At 42.6% G+C, this 19,595-nt stretch overlaps 1 protein-coding gene across 1 annotated transcript; it reads right to left on the bottom strand.

Moving 5' to 3' along the window:
- Nucleotides 1-53: 53 nt before the first annotated feature.
- On the bottom strand, nt 54-11,119 carry LOC122925621 (nodal homolog 2-A-like). The gene is made up of 2 exons (XM_044276971.1): nt 10,819-11,119; nt 54-862 (listed from the first exon to the last, which is right to left on the bottom strand). Exons 1-2 carry the CDS (start codon nt 11,117-11,119, stop codon nt 54-56), a joined length of 1,110 nt encoding a protein of 369 aa, XP_044132906.1.
- Nucleotides 11,120-19,595: the final 8,476 nt, after the last annotated feature.

Raw genomic sequence — 19,595 nt, 5'->3', positions numbered from 1 at the left:
TCTGTTCGGATGGTAAAATTTTACCAAACTCTAAAGAAATTAAAGAAAATATATTATTTTATTAAGAAATAGTAATTTCTTATGACAATATAAATGTAACTGTAAATTTTATAATTGTCAAGCAAATATATAGGAAAAGAAGTAATAATTACCTTAACATAAGCATGGTTGGTTGGCTTGAAGATCGTGCTCAGGGGGATCGGACAGGCTCCTTCACATCTATATGCATTAAAGTTCTTGGGATAGATTATCTGGTCTCCCCATCCAATCTTTTCAAAGTCCACAATCATGTCTACTCTTCTGCACAAAGGTCTTCCATCTTCAATAGGTTTGATGGTAAAGTTGGCCATAATCATGTCATGCATTGCATTTCTACCTTTCCTAAATCTCCTAGTACCAGAAGCTGGGGTCATCACATATTTAGATGACTCTACTGTCTGGATGAGGTTCGGGTATCCATTTAGGTTAGTAGAAGGAGTGTCCTTGATAAAAACCACCAACACAACTTTTTCCGTTGGCACTTCTGTACAGTTGTTTTCTTGATTATCCTTGGACATTCCCTTGGCCTTCATGTCTTTTTGATTATTAGAATGTTTTTCTTCATAGAAATAGGATTGCATCATTCTAGTGATATTGACAATCTTCAAACTCGATCCTCTTTCACTACTAAGGTCAACTTTCATTGACCCCAAAAAGATCTTCTCTTTGCCTTCTTTACTATTATAGATGTCAAGGGTCACATCTTTGATTCTCTCAGGAGAAGAAGGCTGTATCCTCAACTCTGCCAATTGTATTTCACTGTTGTTTGTGACAGAAGACATATCAAAAGATAACACCCAGTGATCGGTCAGTTGAGAGCAATCTGGAAGCAATAAAAGAAAACTATGGTCAACAACTGTGCTATATGATCAATAGTTTTGCCAAATATAATACATTCAATGTTATATTTATGTAAGGTAAGAATTGGTCAACATCTCTTCTACAGTGTACCAATTTTGAGACCTAAAAACACTTAGGTGAGACATACTGTATGCGTCTCCAATGGTTATAGAAAAGCCAGGAACAAATAAACATACAAAAATGATCATAATTAGAGTTGAGCGAACACCTGGATGTTCGGGTTCGAGAAGTTCGGCCGAACATCCCGGAAATGTTCGGGTTCGGGATCCGAACCCGATCCGAACTTCGTCCCGAACCCGAACCCCATTGAAGTCAATGGGGACCCGAACTTTTCGGCACTAAAAAGGCTGTAAAACAGCCCAGGAAAGAGCTAGAGGGCTGCAAAAGGCAGCAACATGTAGGTAAATCCCCTGCAAACAAATGTGGATAGGGAAATGAATTAAAATAAAAATTAAATAAATAAAAATTAACCAAAATCAATTGGAGAGAGGTTCCATAGCAGAGAATCTGGCTTCCCGTCACCCACCACTGGAACAGTCCATTCTCAGATATTTAGGCCCCGGCACCCAGGCAGAGGAGAGAGGTCCCGTAACAGAGAATCTGTCTTCATGTCAGCAGAGAATTAGTCTGCATGTCATAGCAGAGAATGAGGCTTCACGTCAGCCACCACTGCAACAGTCCATTGGCATATATTTAGGCCCAGCACCCAGGCAGAGGAGGGAGGTCCCGTAACAGAGAATCTGTCTTCATGTCAGCAGAGAATTAGTCTGCATGTCATAGCAGAGAATGAGGCTTCACGTCAGCCACCACTGCAACAGTCCATTGGCATATATTTAGGCCCAGCACACACACAGGCAGAGGAGAGAGGTCCCGTAACAGAGAATCTGGCTTCATGTCAGCAGAGAATCAGTCTGCATGTCATAGCAGAGAATGAGGCTTCACGTCAGCCACCACTGCAACAGTCCATTGGCATATATTTAGGCCCAGCACACACACAGGCAGAGGAGAGAGGTCCCGTAACAGAGGATCTGGCTTCATGTCAGCAGAGAATCAGTCTGCATGTCATAGCAGAGAATCAGGCTTCACGTCAGCCACCACTGCAACAGTCCATTGTCATAAATTTAGGCCCAGCACCCAGGCAGAGGAGAGAGGTCCCGTAACAGACAATCTGGCTTCATGTCAGCAGAGAATTAGTCTGCATGTCATAGCAGAGAATGAGGCTTCACGTCAGCCACCACTGCAACAGTCCATTGGCATATATTTAGGCCTAGCACACAGGCAGAGGAGAGAGGTCCCGTAACAGACAATCTGGCTTCATGTCAGCAGAGAATCAGTCTGCATGTCATAGCAGAGAATGAGGCTTCACGTCACCCACCACTGCAACAGTCCATTGGCATATATTTAGGCCTAGCACACAGGCAGAGCAGAGAGGTCCCGTAACAGACAATCTGGCTTCATGACAGCAGAGAATCAGTCTGCATGTCATAGCAGAGAATGAGGCTTCACGTCACCCACCACTGCAACAGTCCATTGGCATATATTTAGGCCTAGCACACAGGCAGAGCAGAGAGGTCCCGTAACAGACGATCTGGCTTCATGTCAGCAGAGAATCAGTCTGCATGTCATAGCAGAGAATGAGGCTTCACGTCAGCCACCACTGCAACAGTCCATTGGCATATATTTAGGCCTAGCACACAGGCAGAGGAGAGAGGTCCCGTAACAGACAATCTGGCTTCATGTCAGCAGAGAATCAGTCTGCATGTCATAGCAGAGAATGAGGCTTCACGTCAGCCACCACTGCAACAGTCCATTGGCATATATTTAGGCCCAGCACCCAGGCAGAGGAGGGAGGTCCCGTAACAGACAATCTGGCTTCATGTCAGCAGAGAATTAGTCTGCATGTCATAGCAGAGAATGAGGCTTCACGTCAGCCACCACTGCAACAGTCCATTGGCATATATTTAGGCCCAGCACACACACAGGCAGAGGAGAGAGGTCCCGTAACAGAGAATCTGTCTTCATGTCAGCAGAGAATTAGTCTGCATGTCATAGCAGAGAATGAGGCTTCACGTCAGCCACCACTGCAACAGTCCATTGGCATATATTTAGGCCCAGCACACACACAGGCAGAGGAGAGAGGTCCCGTAACAGACAATCTGGCTTCATGTCAGCAGAGAATTAGTCTGCATGTCATAGCAGAGAATGAGGCTTCACGTCAGCCACCACTGCAACAGTCCATTGGCATATATTTAGGCCCAGCACACACACAGGCAGAGGAGAGAGGTCCCGTAACAGAGAATCTGTCTTCATGTCAGCAGAGAATTAGTCTGCATGTCATAGCAGAGAATCAGGCTTCACGTCACCCACCACTGCAACAGTCCATTGGCATATATTTAGGCCCAGCACCCAGGCAGAGGAGGGAGGTCCCGTAACAGAGAATCTGTCTTCATGTCAGCAGAGAATTAGTCTGCATGTCATAGCAGAGAATGAGGCTTCACGTCACCCACCACTGCAACAGTCCATTGGCATATATTTAGGCCTAGCACACAGGCAGAGGAGAGGTTCATTCAACTTTGGGTAGCCTCGCAATATAATGGTAAAATGAAAATAAAAATAGGATTGAATGAGGAAGTGCCCTGGAGTCCAATAATATATGGTTATGGGGAGGTAGTTAATGTCTAATCTGGACAAGGGACGGACAGGTCCTGTGGGATCCATGCCTGGTTCATTTTTATGAACGTCAGCTTGTCCACATTGGCTGTAGACAGGCGGCTGCGTTTGTCTGTAATGACGCCCCCTGCCGTGCTGAATACACGTTCAGACAAAACGCTGGCTGCCGGGCAGGCCAGCACCTCCAAGGCATAAAAGGCTAGCTCTGGCCACGTGGACAATTTAGAGACCCAGAAGTTGAATGGGGCCGAACCATCAGTCAGTACGTGGAGGCGTGTGCACACGTACTGTTCCACCATGTTAGTGAAATGTTGCCTCCTGCTAACACGTTGCGTATCAGGTGGTGGTGCAGTTAGCTGTGGCATGTTGACAAAAGTTTTCCACATCTCTGCCATGCTAACCCTGCCCTCAGAGGAGCTGGCCGTGACACAGCTGCCTTGGCGACCTCTTGCTCCTCCTCTGCCTTGGCCTTGGGCTTCCACTTGTTCCCCTGTGACATTTGGGAATGCTCTCAGTAGCGCGTCTACCAACGTGCGCTTGTACTCGCGCATCTTCCTATCACGCTCCAGTGCAGGAAGTAAGGTGGGCACATTGTCTTTGTAGCGTGGATCCAGCAGGGTGGCAACCCAGTAGTCCGCACAGGTTAAAATGTGGGCAACTCTGCTGTCGTTGCGCAGGCACTGCAGCATGTAGTCGCTCATGTGTGCCAGGCTGCCCAGGGGTAAGGACAAGCTGTCCTCTGTGGGAGGCGTATCGTCCATCGTCCTGCCTTTCCCCCCAGCCACGCACCAGTGATGGACCCGAGCTGCGTTGGGTGCCACCCCGCTGTGACCATGCTTCATCCTCATCCTCCTCCACCTCCTCCTCATCCTCGTCCTCCTCGTCCTCCAGTAGTGGGCCCTGGCTGGCCACATTTGTACCTGGCCTCTGCTGTTGCCAAAAACCTCCCTCTGAGTCACTTCGAAGAGACTGGCCTGAAAGTGCTAAAAATGACCCCTCTTCCTCCTCCTCCTCCTCCTCCTGGGCCACCTCCTCTTCCATCATCGCCCTAAGTGTTTTCTCAAGGAGACATAGAAGTGGTATTGTAACGCTGATAACGGTGTCATCGCCACTGGCCATGTTGGTGGAGTACTCGAAACAGCGCAACAGGGCACACAGGTCTCGCATGGAGGCCCAGTCATTGGTGGTGAAGTGGTGCTGTTCTGTAGTGCGACTGACCCGTGCGTGCTGCAGCTGAAACTCCACTATGGCCTGCTGCTGCTCGCACAGTCTGTCCAGCATGTGCAAGGTGGAGTTCCACCTGGTGGGCACGTCGCATATGAGGCGGTGAGCGGGAAGGCCGAAGTTACGCTGTAGCGCAGACAGGCGAGCAGCAGCAGGATGTGAACGCCGGAAGCGCGAACAGACGGCCCGCACTTTATGCAGCAGCTCTGACATGTCGGGGTAGTTGTGAATGAACTTCTGCACCACCAAATTCAGCACATGCGCCAAGCAAGGGATGTGCGTCAAATTGGCTAGTCCCAGAGCTGCAACGAGATTTCGCCCATTATCACACACCACCAGGCTGGGCTTGAGGCTCACCGGCAGCAACCACTCGTCGGTCTGTTGTTCTATACCCCGCCACAACTCCTGTGCGGTGTGGGGCCTGTCCCCCAAACATATGAGTTTCAGAATGGCCTGCTGACGTTTACCCCGGGCTGTGCTGAAGTTGGTGGTGAAGGTGTGTGGCTGACTGGATGAGCAGGTGGAAGAAGAGGAGGAGGAAGCCGAGAAGGAGGAGGTGGCAACAGGAGGCAAAGAATGTTGCCCTGCGATCCTTGGCGGCGGAAGGACGTGCGCCAAACAGCTCTCCGCCTGGGGCCCAGCTGCCACTACATTTACCCAGTGTGCAGTTAGGGAGATATAGCGTCCCTGGCCGTGCTTACTGGTCCACGTATCTGTGGTTAGGTGGACCTTGCCACAGATGGCGTTGCGCAGTGCACACTTGATTTTATCGGATACTTGGTTGTGCAGGGAAGGCACGGCTCTCTTGGAGAAGTAGTGCCGGCTGGGAACAACATACTGTGGGACAGCAAGCGACATGAGCTGTTTGAAGCTGTCTGTGTCCACCAGCCTAAATGACAGCATTTCATAGGCCAGTAGTTTAGAAATGCTGGCATTCAGGGCCAGGGATCGAGGGTGGCTAGGTGGGAATTTACGCTTTCTATCAAATGTTTGTGAGATGGAGAGCTGAACGCTGGCGTGTGACATGGTTGAGACGCTTGGTGACGGAGGTGGTGGTGGTGGTGTTGGTGGTACATCCCCTGTTTGCTGGGCGGCAGGTGCCAACGTTCCTCCAGAGGCGGAGGAAGAGGCCGAGGCGGCAGCAGCAGAATAGGCCGAGGCGGCAGCAGCAGAAGAGGTAGCAGGGGGAGCCTGAGTGACTTCCTTGGTTTTAAGGTGTTTACTCCACTGCAGTTCATGCTTTGCATGCAGGTGCCTGGTCATGCAGGTTGTGCTCAGGTTCAGAACGTTAATGCCTCGCTTCAGGCTCTGATGGCACAGCGTGCAAACCACTCGGGTCTTGTCGTCAGCACATTGTTTGAAGAAGTGCCATGCCAGGGAACTCCTTGAAGCTGCCTTTGGGGTGCTCGGTCCCAGATGGCGGCGGTCAGTAGCAGGCGGAGTCTCTTGGCGGCGGGTGTTCTGCTTTTGCCCACTGCTCCCTCTTTTGCTACGCTGTTGGCTCGGTCTCACCACTGCCTCTTCCTCCGAACTGTGAAAGTCAGTGGCACGACCTTCATTCCATGTGGGGTCTAGGACCTCATCGTCCCCTGCATCGTCTTCCACCCAGTCTTGATCCCTGACCTCCTGTTCAGTCTGCACACTGCAGAAAGACGCAGCAGTTGGCACCTGTGTTTCGTCATCATCAGAGACATGCTGAGGTGGTATTCCCATGTCCTCATCATCAGGAAACATAAGTGGTTGTGCGTCAGTGCATTCTATGTCTTTCACCGCTGGGGAAGGGCTAGGTGGATGCCCTTGGGAAACCCTGCCAGCGGAGTCTTCAAACAGCATAAGAGACTGCTGCATAACTTGAGGCTGAGACAGTTTCCCTGGTATGCATGGGGGTGATGTGACAGACTGATGGGGTTGGTTTTCAGGCGCCATCTGTGCGCTTTCTGCAGAAGACTGGGTGGGAGATAATGTGAACGTGCTGGATCCACTGTCGGCCACCCAATTGACTAATGCCTGTACCTGCTCAGGCCTTACCATCCTTAGAACGGCATTGGGCCCCACCATATATCGCTGTAAATTCTGGCGGCTACTGGGACCTGAGGTAGTTGGTACACTAGGACGTGTGGATGTGGCAGAACGGCCACGTCCTCTCCCAGCACCAGAGGGTCCACTAACACCACCACGACCATGTCCATGTCCGCGTCCCTTACTAGATGTTTTTCTCATTGTTATGGTTCACCACAACAACAAATATATTATTTGGCCCAATGTATTGTATTCAAATTCAGCGGGATATAAATTTGAGGCCTAGTATTTAGGCGCTGGGTGACCGGTATGGATTTAGTGACAGAATTAGACTTGGAAATGCACAGAAGCGTGTGTGTGAAGTTATTCTGAATGACCCTATGTGCACCTTCAATATGATCTACCCTTTTAGGGATAGATTTCAAATAGCTCTGATATAGCAGAAACGACTAAATTATGAAATTGCTAAATTGGGAATTGTATTTCAACCCAGAACAAAAAATGTGCTTTGACGGACACTAAATAACTTTCCCAGCCACAACAGGACAGCGGTAACGAGAGATTTAGCGGGATATAAATTTGAGGCCTAGTATTTAGGCGCTGGGTGACAGGTATGGGTTTAGTGCCAGAATTAGACTTGGAAATACACAGTAGCGGGTGTGTGTGAAGTTATTCTGAATGACCCAATGTGCACCTTGAATATTATATACCCTTTTAGGGATAGATTTCAAATAGCTCTGATATAGCAGAAACCACTAAATTATGAAATTGCTAAATTGGGAATTGTATTTCAACCCAGAACAAGAAATGTGCTTGAACGGACACTAAATAACTCGCCCAGCTACAGCACTAAGGACAGATTTAGCGGGATATAAATTTGAGGCCTAGTATTTAGGCGCTGGGTGACAGGTATGGGTTTAGTGCCAGAATTAGACTTGGAAATACACAGTAGCGGGTGTGTGTGAAGTTATTCTGAATGACCCAATGTGCACCTTGAATATTATATACCCTTTTAGGGATAGATTTCAAATAGCTCTGATATAGCAGAAACCACTAAATTATGAAATTGCTAAATTGGGAATTGTATTTCAACCCAGAACAAGAAATGTGCTTGAACGGACACTAAATAACTCGCCCAGCTACAGCACTAAGGACAGATTTAGCGGGATATAAATTTGAGGCCTAGTATTTAGGCGCTGGGTGACAGGTATGGGTTTAGTGCCAGAATTAGACTTGGAAATACACAGTAGCGGGTGTGTGTGAAGTTATTCTGAATGACCCAATGTGCACCTTGAATATTATATACCCTTTTAGGGATAGATTTCAAATAGCTCTGATATAGCAGAAACCACTAAATTATGAAATTGCTAAATTGGGAATTGTATTTCAACCCAGAACAAGAAATGTGCTTGAACGGACACTAAATAACTCGCCCAGCTACAGCACTAAGGACAGATTTAGCGGGATATAAATTTGAGGCCTAGTATTTAGGCGCTGGGTGACAGGTATGGGTTTAGTGCCAGAATTAGACTTGGAAATACACAGTAGCGGGTGTGTGTGAAGTTATTCTGAATGACCCAATGTGCACCTTGAATATTATATACCCTTTTAGGGATAGATTTCAAATAGCTCTGATATAGCAGAAACCACTAAATTATGAAATTGCTAAATTGGGAATTGTATTTCAACCCAGAACAAGAAATGTGCTTGAACGGACACTAAATAACTCGCCCAGCTACAGCACTAAGGACAGATTTAGCGGGATATAAATTTGAGGCCTAGTATTTAGGCGCTGGGTGACAGGTATGGGTTTAGTGCCAGAATTAGACTTGGAAATACACAGTAGCGGGTGTGTGTGAAGTTATTCTGAATGACCCAATGTGCACCTTGAATATTATATACCCTTTTAGGGATAGATTTCAAATAGCTCTGATATAGCAGAAACCACTAAATTATGAAATTGCTAAATTGGGAATTGTATTTCAACCCAGAACAAGAAATGTGCTTGAACGGACACTAAATAACTCGCCCAGCTACAGCACTAGGGACAGATTTAGCGGGATATAAATTTGAGGCCTAGTATTTAGGCGCTGGGTGACAGGTATGGGTTTAGTGCCAGAATTAGACTTGGAAATACACAGTAGCGGGTGTGTGTGAAGTTATTCTGAATGACCCAATGTGCACCTTGAATATTATATACCCTTTTAGGGATAGATTTCAAATAGCTCTGATATAGCAGAAACCACTAAATTATGAAATTGCTAAATTGGGAATTGTATTTCAACCCAGAACAAGAAATGTGCTTGAACGGACACTAAATAACTCGCCCAGCTACAGCACTAAGGACAGATTTAGCGGGATATAAATTTGAGGCCTAGTATTTAGGCGCTGGGTGACAGGTATGGGTTTAGTGCCAGAATTAGACTTGGAAATACACAGTAGCGGGTGTGTGTGAAGTTATTCTGAATGACCCAATGTGCACCTTGAATATTATATACCCTTTTAGGGATAGATTTCAAATAGCTCTGATATAGCAGAAACCACTAAATTATGAAATTGCTAAATTGGGAATTGTATTTCAACCCAGGACAAGAAATGTGCTTGAACGGACACTAAATAACTCGCCCAGCTACAGCACTAGGGACAGATTTAGCTGGATATAAATTTGAGGCCTAGTATTTAGGCGCTGGGTGACAGGTATGGGTTTAGTGCCAGAATTAGACTTGGAAATACACAGTAGCGGGTGTGTGTGAAGTTATTCTGAATGACCCAATGTGCACCTTGAATATTATATACCCTTTTAGGGATAGATTTCAAATAGCTCTGATATAGCAGAAACCACTAAATTATGAAATTGCTAAATTGGGAATTGTATTTCAACCCAGAACAAGAAATGTGCTTGAACGGACACTAAATAACTCGCCCAGCTACAGCACTAAGGACAGATTTAGCGGGATATAAATTTGAGGCCTAGTATTTAGGCGCTGGGTGACCGGTATGGATTTAGTGACAGAATTAGACTGGGATATGGCCAAAAAATAAACAGACTATTGCTGGTTAAATGCACTTGGTGTGACAGCTTCACCCTGATGTAGGCTTTAGCCAAAAAACAACCACACCATTGAGGGTTAAATGCACTTGGTGACAGGCGCAGCTTGCCCCTGATTTAGTATATGGCCAAAAAATGAACAGACTATTGCTGGTTAAATGCACTTGGTGTGACAGCTTCACCCTGATGTAGGCTTTAGCCAAAAAACAACCACACCATTGAGGGTTAAATGCACTTGGTGACAGGCGCAGCTTGCCCCTGATTTTGTATATGGCCAAAAAATGAACAGACTATTGCTGGTTAAATGCACTTGGTGTGACAGCTTCACCCTGATGTAGGCTTTAGCCAAAAAACAACCACACCATTGAGGGTTAAATGCACTTGGTCGCAGCTTGTGCTGGCGCACCACAAGACACAAAATGGCCGCCGATCACCCCAGAAAAATGTGACTGACAAACGGTCTGGGCAGCCTAAAAACAGTGAGCAATTGAGGATCAGCAGCTCAATGATCCACAGCTGCAGATCGATCAGTTAATCAAGTCCTTTGGAGGAGTTAATCTGCCTAATCTCGCCCTACTGTCGCAGCCGCAACCTCTCCCTACGCTAATCAGAGCAGAGTGACGGGCGGCGCTATGTGACTCCAGCTTAAATAGAGGCTGGGTCACATGGTGCTCTGGCCAATCACAGCCATGCCAATAGTAGGCATGGCTGTGATGGCCTCTTGGGGCAAGTAGTATGACGCTTGTTGATTGGCTGCTTTGCAGCCTTTCAAAAAGCGCCAAGAAAGCGTCACAAAAGCGCGAAGAAAGCAACGAACACCGAACCCGAACCCGGACTTTTACGAAAATGTCCGGGTTCGGGTCCGTGTCACGGACACCCCAAAATTCGGTACGAACCCGAACTATACAGTTCGAGTTCGCTCATCCCTAATCATAATATAATCAATAAAGACTTACTTTTGGCAGAGAGGCTTAGAATAGTGTCAGTATCTTGAAGGATGGAGTGTTCCAATCTGGGTAGATCTGTTGTGTTCCTCATGGTGAGAACCTGATAGAGCTGCATCATGAAGGGAGAGTACTTCATATTCTGAGAGTCTTTGCTTCCATGCAGACTAGATGAATGCAGACTGGATGAATTCCTTAAACCAAGGTTTGAATGTTGAAGAGGAATCCTTGTTTGTTTCCCTGGTAGAGAGGAAGGCATTCCCAGAACAATGGAAAGGATTGTGAAGTGTAGAATGGAGGTCAACCAAGACATTTCTACACAGGTATTCTGTAATGTTTCTCAAGAGATGTTGCTAAGAACTTATCCAAGAATGATATGAGGTCTTGAGGGTTCTCTTAACTTATATATCCATGGATCAAAAGCCTCTATCTTAACACCTTTGACCTTTCATCTATGTAAACACAAAAAAGGTCAAGGCCACAATAGACACTTCTTCTATTATGTAAATGAGGCAATTCGTTAGGCGACATAACTACCTGTTTATACAAGCACATTCTCCTTTAATGAGATTCCAAAAGTAAAGGTTTTTATGAAGTGCACACGGCTAATAAGTTTTAGCTTTTGCAATAATGATGTCATAATATTTTAAATATTAATTAAATCTATTTATCCCTCTATATTTAATTTATCTTTCTAATCTTTCTATATCTATCTATCAATTAATTTATCTTATCTATCTATGTCATGTCTTTCTATCCATATCTACCTAAATATCGATCTTTCTGTTTTTATCTATTTTTCTATCTCTCATATCTGTCTATTTATATATATCTTTCATCTTTATCTATCTATCTATCTATCTATCTATCTATCTTCATCTGTCTCTCATATCTATCTAACTATCTATCTTTTTATATTTATCTATGTTTCTTATATATTATCTATCTACCTACATTTATCTTTCTTGTATTTCTATATATATTTATTTATCTTTCTTTTCTATCTATCTATCTATCTATCTATCTATCTATCAATCTAGCTTCATCTTTCCTATCTATTTTTCTTTCTTTCTATATTTCTCTCTATGATCTATCTATCTACCTACCTCATGAGTACTCACCAAATTTGTAGACCTGTATATATGAAGATTAGGGTGAGCGAATCGACTTTGGACTGAAACATCCATAGTCGATTCGCATAATACTTTCTATGATTACTGTATGGAGGGAGCGCTCCGTACAGTATTGAAATGTATTGGCTCCTAGGAGCCGGAGTTATTACTTCGCGAAATCTCGCGACACCCTGTGTAATAACTTCACAAATTAATTTCTACTTAAACACCAATACGTTATGAGGAAAAACCAATATCATCCAGAAATTCCCCTGATATTTAACACAAAGAACGCACAATCCGGATAGGAAATAATAAATATATATCTTTATTAGTAAATGATACATAAAATGTTTGTTAAAATCAGTTGGAGGTGCAAATACACGAGGCTAAACTTGCCACACAAGGGATTACAGACAGTATGAACCCCCAGAGTATAATTCAATCATACAAAAATAGGGGTATGAGGTCACCGCATGGAGTGCATAGGATCACTGCACAAAGTGCCAAATACCAAAATGCCGATGGATAATCAACCTCAAAATTCCACACATACCAATGAATATACCTGCAAGAGGATCTGTGACTCCCATATGTTTTTGTATTATTGAATTATACTCTGGGGTTCATACTGTCTGTAATCGCTTGTGTGGCAAATTTAGCCTCATGTGTATTTGCACCTCCAACTAATTTTATCTAACATTTTATGTATCATTTACTAATAAAGATATATATTTATTATTTCCTATCCGGATTGGCCGTTGTTTGTGTTAAATTAAATTCTACTGTAAAACAACATTTCCCAATCTCTGTTTCGGTTCCAAGTGGCTCTGTACAGTATTCAAAGTATTGTGCAAATCCCTTATGAAGATATATTACTTTGATGAGTTTATCAGAGTGTGTAGCTGTACATAGTGTATTGTGCCTTTCTAACACTTATAAAAACTTTGATCTCCCACTTGAAATAATGTATTTCTATCTGAAAAGTACAATCCTCTGAACTCATTGTTTCCCCAGTAACACTTCTATATCATAGGTGTCAAAGTTTTGTTTTATCCCAGAGGTGTGGATGTTACAGTAACACCTACAGTATGATTTTACTGGGAAGATGCTTATGTGATAAGATTATCATATGCTTTCAAGAATTTTGTTTCTGTAATGTTTTTGTTCTTTCATTTGCAATATTTATCTTTTATCTATCTATCTATCCTTAATTATCTTTAATATCTATCTATATCTATTTTTTTAATATATCACGTCTTTCTGTCCATATCTACCTATATATATCTAGTGTATCTTTTCATATCTATATATCTATCTATTTATCTATCTATTGTTATCTTTCTCAACTATGTTTATCTATCTCTCTTACTCATATCTACAGCACTGCCCATAATTATTCATACCCCTGGCAAATTTTGACTTAAAGTTACTTTTATTCTACCAGCAAATAATTTTTTGACGGGAAATGACATAGCTGTCTCCCAAAAGATAATAAGACGATGTACAAGAGGCATTATTGTGGAAAAAAAAAACATTTCTCCGCTTTTATTTACATTTGAGCAAAAAATACAAGATGTTCCGCACTGTGGAAAATCTCAGAGGACGTGGTCGGAAGCCAAAAGTGACACCTGTGCTGGCCAGGAGGATAGTTAGAGAGGTGAAAAAGAATCCAAGAGTCATCACAAAGGCCATCCTGGTGAATCTAGGCTCTGCTGGTGGCAATGTCTCAAGGCAGACAATTCAATGGACACTGCACACTGCTGGGTTCCACAGATACAGACCAAGGAGGACGCCATTTCTCCAGATAAGGCACACAAAAGCTTGCTTGGCCTTTGCAAAAGCTCATCTGGACAAAGAAGAAGACTTCTGGTCTTCTGTTTTATGGTCAGATGAAACAAAAATTTAATTGTTTGGTCACAATGATGTTTTCTTCGCTTGGCGTAAAAAAGGAGAAGCCTTCAACCCAAAGAACACCATCCCCACTGTCAAACATGGTGGTGGGAACCTAATGCTTTGTTTTGTTTTTTTAGCCAATGGACCAGGGAACCTAATCACAGTAAACGGCACCATGAAAAAAAGAGCAATACATGAGGATTCTCAACGACAACATCAGACCTTGGGCACCCGTGGACATTTCAGCATGACAATGACCCAAAATGCACAGCAAAAGTGGTGAAGAAATGGTTAGCAGACAACAACATTAAAGTTTTGGAGTGGCCCAGCCAGAGTCCAGACTTGAATCCAATTGAGAATCTGTGGAGGGAGCTAAAGATCAGGGTAATGGCAAGAAGACCCTCCAACCTGAAAGATTTGGAGCTCATTGCTAAAGATGAATGGGCAAAAATACCTGTGGAGACATGCAAAAAGCTGGTCTGCAATTATAGGAAGCGTTTAATTGCTGTAATAGCCAATAAAGGCTTTTCTATTGATTATTGAGAAGGGTATGAATAATTTTGGACTGGACACTTTTTGCTCAAATGTAAATAAAAGCGTCTTATTATCTTTTGGGAGACACCTATGTCATTTCTGTCAAAAAATTACTTGCTGGTTGAATAAAGGTAACTTTAAGTCAAAATTTGCCAGGGGTATGAATAATTATGGGCAGCACTGTATTTATATTTATCTTTCTTGCTTATCTATTTATCTCTCTATCTGTCACGAGCAAATGGAGGCGGTAAGTAAGATTTTATTTTATTTATGTTACTTTTACTCTCAAATGCCACAATCATGTATGAATGCGGCATCTGTGGGATACAATGGTGGAAGCAGTGCTATTGCAGCTCCCTGTCATTGCACCCACGACTTACAAAAAGAAATGAGCTTTGTGACAAAATAATTTTTTAGGAAGCACATTTTTGGGTAAAATTTGGGAAAGCAGCCAAATAGAATTTTGAAAAACGTCAATCATCTCTACTGTCTGTCTATCTATCTATCAATTTGCAATAATGCCATTATTTTTAAATGATACATTCTTATTACACTTTCTTAAAAAACATTTAGCCAACTAAGAGAGTCCATAGGCCTAACTAACTGAGACATAGTCCTCAAAAATAAAAATACAGCCACGAAATTGGATATTTTTAAAAGCATCCTAAAATCTAATTGTGAGATGTACTTACCTTATGGGAATAACAGTTTAAGGAATAAGAAAACAACAATATGGATAAATAGAAATATAAAGAAAGCAAAAAATGACAAAAAGAAAGCATTTAAATCACTAAAACCTTCCCACCCCCTATAGGTACAACCCTGCTGTTCAGTGCTATACTCCAAAGCATTTTTATGTGTATCCATGGAAGGTCTCTTGTAAGACCACTAAAGGTTAAACCATATTCAAGTTAGAACAATATAACATTTCTGTTAAGTCCTCTCAATGACATCCACAATCATATTTTCATGGTGCTTCAAGACCACCTTTTTGTCTTCATACATCAGCATAGATAATGATCTCATTTTCACTGGGCTACTCGAGGAGCAATCAACTCTATCTGGATGGTAAAATGTTACCAAACACTAAAGAAATTAAAGAAAAAATATTATTTTATCAAGAAATGGTAATTTCTTATGACAATATAAATGTAACAGTAAATTGAATAATTGTCAAGTGAAAGTATAGAAAAAAGTAATAATGACCTTAATGTAAGCAGGCTTAGTTGGCTTGAAGATTGTGCTCAGGGGGATGGGGCAGGATTTCTTCACATCTGTATGCATTGAAGTTTTTGGGATAGATTATCTGGTCTCCCGATCCAATCTTTTTAAAGTCCACTATCATTTCTACTTGTCTGCACAAAGATCTTCCATCTTCAATAGGTTTGATGGTAAAGTTGGCCATAATCATTGCATTTCTACCTTTCCTAAATCTCCTAGTACCAGAAGCTGGGGTCATCATATATTTAGACGACTCGACTGTCTGAATGAGGTTGGAATATCCGTAGAGGTTATTAGAAGGAGTGTCCTTCGTAAAAACCACCAAAACAACTCTTTCCATCAACATTTCTGTACAGTTGTTTTCTTGACCATCCTTGGACATTCCCTTGTCCTTCAGGTCTTCATGATTATTAGAATGTTGTTCCGTGAAGGAAATAAGATTGTATTGTATTGTTGCTTGTGACAGAAGACATATCAAAGAATAACACCCAATGATTTGTCAATTGAAAGCAATAAAAGAAAGCAACCTGAAAGCAATAAAAGAAAACTAAGTTCAACAACTGTGGTATATGATCAATAATTGTTCCAAATATAATGCATTCAATATTATATTTATGTAAGGTAGGAATTGGTCAACATCTCCTCTACAGGGTACCAATTTTGAGACATAAAACACTTAGCTATAGGTGTCTACAGTGGTTTATAGAAAAAACAGGAACAATTAAACACATACAATTTTCTTGATATAATCAATAAATACTTGCTTTTGGCAGAGAGGATTAGAATCTTGAAGAACGGAATGTTCCAGCCTGGATAGATCTGTTCAGTTCCTCATGGCCAGGATTTGATAGAGCTGCATGATGAAGGGAGAGTACTTTATGTTCTGGGGGTCTGTCCTTCCACGTAGACTGGATGAAGTCTTTAACCACTTCAGCCCCGCTAGGTGAAACCCCCTTCATGACCAGAGCACTTTTTACACTTCGGCACTACACTACTTTCACCGTTTATCGCTCGGTCATGCAACTTACCATACAAATGAATTTTTCCTCCTTTTCTTCTCACTAATAGAGCTTTCATTTGGTGGTATTTCATTGCTGCTGGCATTTTTACTTTTTTTGTTATTAATCAAAATGTAACGATTTTTTTGCAAACAAATGACATTTTTCACTTTCAGCTGTAAAATTTTGCAAAAAAAACGACATCCATATATAAATTTTTCGCCAAATTTATTGTTTAACATGCCTTTGATAAAAAAAAAATGTTTGGGCAAAAAAAAAAAAGGGTTTGGGTAAAAGTTATAGCATTTACAAACTATGGTACAAAAATGTGAATTTCCGCTTTTTGAAGCAGCTCTGACTTTCTGAGCACCTGTCATGATTCCTGAGGTTCTACAATGCCCAAACATTAGAAAACCCCCACAAATGACCCCATTTCGGAAAGTAGACACCCTAAGGTATTCGCTGATGAGCATAGTGAGTTCATAGAACTTTTTATTTTTTGTCACAAGTTAGCGGAAAATGATGATGATTTTATTTTTTTATTTTTTCTTACAAAGTCTCATATTCCACTAACTTGCGACAAAAAATAAAAAATTCTAGGAACTCACCATGCCCCTCACAGAATACCTTGGGGTGTCTTCTTTCCAAAATGGGGTCACTTGTGGGGTAGTTATACTGCCCTGGCAAATTAGGGGCCCAAATGTGTGAGAAGAACTTTGCAATCAAAATGTGTAAAAAATGACCGGTGAAATCCAAAAGGTGCACTTTGGAATATGTGCCCCTTTGCCCACCTTGGCAGCAAAAAAGTGTGACACATCTGGTATCGCCGTACTCAGGAGAAGTTGGGGAATGTGTTTTGGGGTGTCATTTTACATATACCCATGCTGGGTGAGAAAAATATCTTGGTCAAATGCCAACTTTGTATAAAAAAATGGGAAAAGTTGTCTTTTGCCAAGATATTTATCTCACCCAGAATGGGTATATGTAAAATGACACCCCAAAACACATTCCCCAACTTCTCCTGAGTACGGCGATACCAGATGTGTCACACTTTTTTGCTGCCAAGGTGGGCAAAGGGGCACATATTCCAAAGTGCACCTTTCAGATTTTGCAGGCCATTTTTTACACATTTTGATTGCAAGGTACTTCTCACACATTTGGGCCCCTAAATTGCCAGGGCAGTATAACTACGCCACAAGTGACCCCATTTTGGAAAGAAGACACCCCAAGGTATTCCGTGAGGGGCACTGCGAGTTCCTAGAATTTTTTATTTTTTGTCACAAGTTAGCGGAAAATGATGATTTTTTTTTCTCTTTTTTCCTTACAAAGTCTCATATTCCACTAACTTGCGACAAAAAATAAAAAATTCTAGGAACTCGCCATGCCCCTCACGGAATACCTTGGGGTGTCTTCTTTCCAAAATGGGGTCACTTGTGGCGTAGTTATACTGCCCTGGCAATTTAGGGGCCCATATGTGTGAGAAGTACTTTGCAATCAAAATCTGTAAAAAATGACCAGTGAAATCCGAAAGGTGCACTTTGGAATATGTGCCCCTTTGCCCACCTTGGCATCAAAAAAGTGTCAAATATCTGGTATCGCCGTACTCAGGAGAAGTTGGGGAATGTGTTTTGGGGGTCATTTTACATATACCCATGCTGGGTGAGAGAAATATCTTGGCAAAAGACAACTTTTCCAATTTTTTTATACAAAGTTGGCATTTGACCAAGATATTTTTCTCACCCAGCATGGGTATATGTAAAATGACACCCCGAAACACATTCCCCAACTTCTCCTGAGTACGGCGATACCAGATGTGTGACACTTTTTTGCAGCCTAGATGCGCAAAGGGGCCCAAATTCCTTTTAGGAGGGCATTTTTAGACATTTGGATCCCAGACTTCTTCTCACGCTTTAGGGCCCCTAAAAAGCCAGGGCAGTATAAATACCCCACATGTGACCCCACTTTGGAAAGAAGACACCCCAAGGTATCCAATGAGGGGCCTGGCAAGTTCATAGAATTATTTTATTTTTTTTGCATAAGTTAGCGGAAATTGATTTTTATTTTTTTTTCTCACAAAGTCTCACTTTCCGCTAACTTAGGACAAAAATTTAAATCTTTCATGGACTCAATATGCCCCTCAGCAAATACCTTGGGGTGTCTTCTTTCCAAAATGGGGTCAGTTGTGGGGTGTTTGTACTGCCCTGGCATTTGAGGGTCTCCGCAATCATTACATGTATGGCCAGCATTAGGAGTTTCTGCTATTCTCCTTATATTGAGCATACAGGTAATGAGATTTTTTTTTCCGTTCAGCCTCTGGGCTGAAAGAAAAAAATGAACGGCACAGATTTCTTCATTCACATCGATCAATGTGGATGAAAAAATCTCTGCCCAAAAAAAAAAATGGAGGGGAAAGGCGTCTGCCAGGACATAGGAGCTCCGCCCTACATCCATACCCACTTAGCTCGTATGCCCTGGCAAACCAGATTTCTCCATTCACATCAATCGATGTGGATGAATAAATCATTGCCGGGATTATTATTATTTTTTTATATATATATATATATATACAAAGTGCTTGCCAAAGCATAGGAACGCCGCCTCCTCCTCAGCTCGTATGCCTCGGCAAACGTATCTGTCACTGCAGAGGAGAAAATCCCGTCTTGCAACGCCACATACACCGACTTGCGTGTAATCTGACAGCAGCGCAATGCTTCTGTCAGAATGCACATCAGTGCTGCAGCTAGTCGATCGGTTGGTCCACATGGAAGGTAAAAAAAGAAAAAAAAAGAAAAAAACAGGCCGCAACGCAATAATTTTATTAACTTTGCAACAGAACATATAAACTTTAACTTTTTTAACTGAACATTAACGTGTTTGCTTACTGGTGTGTTTTTTTTTTTTGTTTTTTTTACCTTTATAGAACAAACCTCTCCTTCCCCATGGGTCAATGTGCAAAGCGCAAATCGCCCAAAGATGTGGCGAAGTGCGTTATGCACTTTGTCCCATGTGAAAGGAGACGTTTGCAGCA

This window comes from Bufo gargarizans, chromosome 2, assembly GCF_014858855.1.
Source record: "Bufo gargarizans isolate SCDJY-AF-19 chromosome 2, ASM1485885v1, whole genome shotgun sequence".
NCBI lineage: Eukaryota > Metazoa > Chordata > Amphibia > Anura > Bufonidae > Bufo > Bufo gargarizans.
The sequence above is the reverse complement of the archived record's forward strand: the minus strand, read 5'-3'. Positions and strand labels throughout refer to the sequence as shown.